At 42.0% G+C, this 6,826-nt stretch overlaps 1 protein-coding gene across 1 annotated transcript in view; it reads left to right on the top strand.

Moving 5' to 3' along the window:
• Positions 1-1,205: 1,205 nt before the first annotated feature.
• The window catches only part of SLC45A4 (solute carrier family 45 member 4), a 50,773-nt gene continuing 45,152 nt past the window's right edge, over positions 1,206-6,826 (top strand). Inside the window, exons 1-2 of the mRNA XM_019553278.1 lie at positions 1,206-1,307; positions 5,919-6,500. Of these exons, the coding sequence (XP_019408823.1) occupies positions 6,266-6,500 (235 nt within the window). The 5' untranslated portion in view covers positions 1,206-1,307; positions 5,919-6,265. The remainder of the gene's footprint in view (positions 1,308-5,918; positions 6,501-6,826) is intronic.

Below are 6,826 nucleotides of genomic sequence, written 5' to 3'. Positions count from 1 at the left end.
AGCAGCCTTTTTGGGGCACAGGCTGTGGGTCCGAGGTAAGCCTGTGCTAGGACCCAGCCACTGCTGGTGGCTTTCCCTGCTGTTCAGGGGATGAAGCCTTCCCCAACTGCCTGAACAGCACTGAAAACTTTCAAGTGATTTCAAATCAAGAGCCTACTGAACCTCCCCCTTTATTTAACTTGGCTAACAAATACATCAGTAGTTTCAATCTTGCAGAATAATGTGATGCCTGGATTATAAACCGTTCAAGGAGATATTGTAGTTCAGTGGGGAAAAAGCTTCAAAACCCCAGTGGGGAAGGTGGGGGGATTTTACTTTCTTAAATTTAAAGACAAAATCTTTGACCTTTTCCAGTGGCTAACTGCACAAAGCAGCCACCAAGAAAGTATCTGAACTGCAGGTAGAGATGTGGAGCTTCAAGGTGGCCTTGCAGACTCCATTTACTTAACGCTGCAGTTTCCTAAAGTCGGAGCCTGAACTCTGTGCCTCACCTCTTGGGATAATTGTTAATGTTTTGAGACTTTGACAGCTCTGAAGGTTTGTAAAACAGTGCATTATTGCTTCCCATCATCCTTCATTTAGAAGCCACGGGTGTCTTTTTTAAAATAACTTCTGTGTTGTATACTTCGAGGAAAATATCGTACTTTTTTTCCCCATTTTGGGTCTCATGAGTTGCACTCTCAACAAGTAGCATTACTGCGAACCAGCATGTCTGGGAACCTATAGCTAAGCTCTAGAAAAAAGTGTAAGCATTTGGTTAAACGGGAGAATTCATAAGTAACTGCCTGAGGAGTGCTGTTACTGCCTAATGTTGCATTCGAAACACCTCTGACATTTTCTTGTTCCTTGTTGAAAAAAAGACATGGGGGTTGGATAAATTGGGAGTTAGGTCCTAGGGAACTAATTTTCTCTGCCACCTCTTTTTGGCTTCTATTTACTTTTTCTTACTACCAGATGATTGAGGAGGTGGTTTATTCTTTTATCTTCCTTTCCACCCTCGTATCTTTGGCATCAAAGGACTGTCCAAGAAGTGCCACAGCAAAGCACTACTGCATTACTACAACTCTGCCAAAGTTGGCTAAACTGTCTGCCAGTGGCTGGATGTGGGAAGTGTGCTAGTTTTTGTGAGACTTTTGTGTTGTCTTCAGTTGGTGTAATATGTTTCCTCCTTTACACTTTAAGGTGCTAGGTAGCTTGTGATGGCTAACACTGTCGTAGGCAGTGAAGCTACCTGTGCAAACGCTCCATTTGCACTGCCTGAAGAAGGGAAGCCAGCTGTGTTAATGCCTAGACTCCCTGAATGACAGGTAAAATGTAAGCCAGACTCATCACTTCTTTTAAAAAAAAAAAAAAAATGTAACTGTGAAATAAATATTTTAGAATGAGCAATTCGAAAGCCAAAACAATGTGGTGTTACTTCTCAGTATAAAAATGGTGACTCAGCTGCTTTGTTGGATAGAATTTGCATGAAATGAGATCTAATGAAACCAGTAAGCTGATTTCACTATGGTGTAAAATTGGTGTGAGCCTCAATTAAAGTTGTTGTCATGGTGTAATTTTAAAATCAACTAAGTCTTCAGCTTTCCTACTTTTTTTTGATGTTAGCTAGAGCAGTAATTCTCAACCTTGTTAGATTCGCGGTACCACAGTGTGCCAGCTCTTAGTTTCCACTTGCTTTTTTGACTACAGGGAAATAGTAGGGCAGTACTTCTGTTGCAAAGAACTTGGACCACAATGGGTCAGAATATTTTTAGCATTATGAATTCCTATTTGAAATAACTGTTTTTAGCTTTTTGAATCACATTTGCAAGGCCCAGCAGTGCTAATATTGTGAGGCACCCTGCAGCACTCTTGAGGATTTCAGGTCCCCCCAGGGTGCAGCACCATGGTTGAGAATCATTGAACCAGAAACTTTAATTCCACAGGCAATTTATTTGGTATAGCCTTCAGTAAGGGGGTATCCCACTGTTCAAATTGCCCTGTCTCTTCTCCAAACTTAAAGGGTGGAGAGAAGAGTTGACCCTAAGCAGTAGTAACACGGTTCGTTTTATGAGATGACAGTGAAGATGTGACGGTTCATTCACAGGAGTAGTGTCCTGGGTACTAGATGTGCACAAGGAATCAGTTTGGGCCTTGAGGAAAGGCCATCAGGCTGGCATTGCTGCTTGCCATACTTTCTGCAGCACTCAAAAGCCCGTCTCTTCCCCGTCGCTACTTGTCGTGATTAGTGTAATTGCTTTCTCCTGCCTGCACTGCCTCTGCTCTCTCCCAGTCGTATAACATACAGCTTGTAGCATATTTAACTATTGCAACATGACTCATTCTTGTTTCTGTTTGTTTGTTTTGTTTTTTTTCATTTCAAACTACAGCGTCTCGGCAGCATCTTCTGGGCCTTACTTAGATGCATCTTGCCTTCTCCCCTTATCTTTCTCTGAGTGATACAGAAACACCACCTTGGATTAGGTGGGCCTTAGAAATATATGAATTAGAAAAAAATCCTGACTTTTTGAGCTAAGCATTCAGTCTTCCCTCCATTCCAGTATCTGGTATCTCCTGAACATTTATTAATTCACAGGCACTCAAGAGCACTTGCCTAACTCGGCTACCTCTCAACCCAATTATAGCAAGGAAGCAAAGTCAGACTTGTCCATACATTTCTTTGGAATATAATGAACACTGCTACGTCTGTATCTCTGTGACTGCAATCCCCTTGGAGCAGAGAAAGGGTTGTTTTGGGGGTTGGGTTTTTATATGCTTTTTTTAAGCAATTTCTGAATACCTTTACTGGCAATTCTCAATACCAATTTTCAAAACATCAGCTGTTTACTAGATGATGCTAGTTGATACTTGGCCATATTTAAATTTGGCTGCCTTTCTCTAGCCTCTGAGTCCTCGGCTACTAAGGCTTTTAAATACGTGAAAACTGGAGGTTCTAGGTAACTCTCCGTAATATTTTAATACACCACAAATGAAAGTACAAACTTAACCCATTCCATAGTCAGCAGGTCCACATCTTGGAGACTAAAAACCAGGTGATAAAATGTCTGCTTTTGCCATCGGCATGCTGCTTTTATAGCTCCCAAAGGAGAAGGTGGACTTTGCAACATACGTACAAGCTGAATAAATTCAAGCTGTAGGAGATCAAAAGGAGGAAGAAAACCCAACAAATTCCTCAATAGAGAGAGCTTCATAACTTTCTCGCCAGCAGCTGCTGTCAGTGCCTTTAAAACTGAGACCCCAAGCTGAGCCTCCGAACTACAGTAGTGCTGGGAGGACAGCAATGATTTCTTGGGCAGCGTAGTCCCAGATCTTTTAGGATTGATTGTTTTAATCTAACATCTAAAACTCACAAAGCATTTGTTCCCAGCACAAGCCAGCTGCTGTATCTTTGCATTGGCTTACCTTTTCACTCGATCTCCAGATTTACTTGCGTATGGGGCATATTACGGTTTGTTACCAAAAGATCCAAGACCTCCATAATTTGAGGACGAGAAGTAATAACTTTCTGGGTTTTATAGTGGAGCTGCTGAACACTGGGATGTAAAATATTCAGCTGTATTGGCTTTGAAACCAGATTAAATTAGGTTACCTCTCTGCTGTGAAAAATACCTGCTAGGAAGGTTCAGTCTGCAAGTATTTTAAATAAATAATATTATCTCTTTAGAGTTCTTAATCTTTTTGAAGCAGTAACACTCTCAGAAGAGCAGGGCTAAAAGCAAACTAATAAAACATTAATGTGACCGAAGAAAAGGCAGAAAACTCCCTGAGGTTGCGGTGGATGGAGAGCCATCCTCTGGGCCTTTTGCCAGGGTGAAAAATCGGCCATGGTGCATATGTGCTTTAAAGCCCCAGACGCATGTGCACAGCCTCGGTCCTGAATTTGGAGTTGTGTGTTCAGCTTTGTTTTTAAGTCTAGGGCCTTCTTGAACTGAATCCCTTCCCAGCATTATGCTTTGGGAGGCCGACTTGTTTCCTAACTGAGCGCGCACAAAATAGATTGTCCACAGGACAGGATTTGGGGGCCGATTTAAACACAAAGGGAATGTGACTCTGGTTTTGGGGCAGGAGCCTGTTCACACCGTTTTCAAAGAACTTAGTGTATGGGTAACTTGCAAAATAACATTGTGATGGACAATGACAGGAAACCTGCAGAATAGAAAGCTTTAGAAGACCATAATTCATTCTTTATTCACCAAAAATTGAGGAATAATTTCAATTGAAAATTAAGTTAAAGAAAGCTAATTTCCTCCTTGGCTTGCTTAACTTCATATCCAAATAAGGAGTAACTTAGGGCTGTTAACTGTAGTAGACTTTAAATATTCAGTAGCATCAGATGTACTTTTATGGTCTAGTTCAGTGGTTCTCAGCCTTTTTAGACTTGAGGCACCCCCTCGTTGGACTTGAGGCACTCCTCCATAACTCATGATTTTGAGCCAGCACCCCATTTCAAAAACTTTTTAACTGATTTATTACTGTGCTTACCTACTTCAGTGGGGCTGGGACAAGCCCGAGCCTCTGCTTATCTGCTCCCACCTCATGGCACCTGTCAAAAGCGTGCAGCACCCTGTTTTCAGCTTCAGGAGGTAAATCCTGAAAGCCTTGCTGAAATTAGCATAACTGGTAGAATAAAACTCAAGAAACCTGACTTGGTGATAGAAATAATGCTTTTTTTTCCATAAAGCTTATCCAGCTGCTGAAACTAGACACAGCTTTAGACTACTTTGTTTCCTGTGGGCCCTTGTCTTAAATCTTGGGCAGAACATGATCTAAGGATATTATTTATCTTTAGTGTGAAGGAAGAGATGCACTAGGCAGCTGGTGAGTCCAAAATCAAGACCATCGGAGGACAAATATTTGAGCATTAACCTTCAAAAGCTGCTTCCTAATGGGCAACTCTTCTGTTCAAAGTTGTTGCAGGAAAAGCATAATGCCCCTCTTTAATCGTTCTTGAAAAAACCTGTATACACAAGGGTCAAAAGAGCAAAGCCTTAAAACTGACTTCTAATGCAGCAATTTCCTAATCTCTCTCAATTTGGGGCCACAGCCCCAGTTTGACTCGTGGCCCTATGCAGCCATGCTGCAACTCAGAGCCTGTTGTAGGTAATAGAAGGCCAGACCAGTCTAATTTGAGGTTACAGCCCTGTTGCTTGAGAGCTGCTGCTCGAGTGACTTGTCTGACAGATTGTACATTCAGAGTATGGTGCAGCCTTGTTCTAATGAACCTCCATGGGATCAGGTGCAAAGTTAATTAAAAGAGGCTGTTTACTATAATAGGGTTAGTCAATTTGCTGATTCACAATATTGAAATAGCTTGTTTGTCATGGTTTATTGTAAACGGGGGTTATTATAATGAGGTTGTGTTGCCTTGTGTTAACATTAGAAGAACTGTGGAATCGTGGGTAACGTTGACTAATGCCAATGATGCCTTAGTTCAACATATCTAAGGGGCGCTGCTATCATGCATGGAGACCTCCTGAGTGTCTGGGTGGTGAGTTGGGTGAGACTGTTTCGCACGTCATCGAACAATCTGGTTGATGTGGTAGTTGGGATATGTGGTGCTGTGTCTGGAGTGGGCTCTAGAGCTCAGTCAGGTTCACTAAAGAATCCAAAGTTTAGGTCTTCGAGTCTCACATCTGCATTTCTGGCAGATCTAGGGATGAAGTAAAGGCCTAGGAGAAAATTAAACTTTTTTTGGGGTGGGGGGGGTCAGTGCAGCTGAGCAGGATCTGCATGTTAATAGCAGAGAGAAGTGGTGTAATCCTGTTACTTGCCGGTAAAGCAGTGGGATAAAAAGCTATATTGGGCAGGAGATGGTGATAATGAAGGAAAATGATAAGCTTGTTAGTGAATGCGGCCAGAAGGGGGAGGCAACTTGAAATATAATGCTTGAGTATTTAATGGCTTGCTCTTTGTTGCAGATTAATCAGCCACTCGATGGGGATTAACAGTGGAGTACCTCTTTGTGTCGCCTTTCCACCTCTGTGCAACAAGAAAAACTTCAGCACCTCTTCAATAATAATTATGAAACTCGTATTAACTGAATGGCAATTATGGATTTTTAACTCTAATTCACAGTAAACCGGCAAGCCATATGTTGAAATTCCTACCAAATAGCTTTGTCTCCTACCTACATGAGAAGTTGTGAAATACCTGTTTGTACAAGAGGAATATAAGCATTACTTGGGTGAGAAGCAGAAGCTGACAGAAGAAATCTTAAGTTGCCCTTGGAGATATGATAGTATTATTTATATAGAGATATATTTTTATGGTGATGAGAATGGCTCCTCAGAATGCTGACTCGGAATCTATGCAAGTTCAAGAGCTGCCTGTAGCCCAGGATGAGAAACCGGAGAACGAGAGCCGAGAGGAGACCATCAGTGAGGGCTCCATCGACCGGATACCGATACGCCTGTGGGTGATGCACGGCGCAGTCATGTTTGGCAGGGAATTCTGTTACGCCATGGAAACAGCATTGGTCACTCCAGTATTGCTGCAAATTGGTAAGTCAGTTCTCTGTTTTTTAAGCCATTGCGTTTAAATCGAGACTCATGACTTGGTTTTTCAATGTGATCAGAGAATAGTGTTTGTCACTGGAAGGAGTGTTGCCTTGTCATTAAAATGTAAGCTGGAATTAGGGACTTCTTGTCTTCTGATCTTGGCTCCTGATACCGATTCCTTGTGACCTTGTTTAAGACCTTGCTCTCAGTTCATACTTGCCTCCCCAGCTCTTCAGGCTGGGAGGCTTTATCTTCTGGAATAGATCTCTTGGAGGAAGAAAGCTTGAAGTGCAAAGTATTATTCTATTTTAAAGCGGTCAGTTCAAATC

Source organism: Crocodylus porosus, unplaced genomic scaffold (assembly GCF_001723895.1).
Source record: "Crocodylus porosus isolate Cpor-Errol unplaced genomic scaffold, CroPor_comp1, whole genome shotgun sequence".
In the NCBI taxonomy this organism is placed as follows: domain Eukaryota; kingdom Metazoa; phylum Chordata; order Crocodylia; family Crocodylidae; genus Crocodylus; species Crocodylus porosus.
Note: the sequence above shows the minus strand (reverse complement) of the source record. Positions and strands in the feature narration are given on the sequence as shown.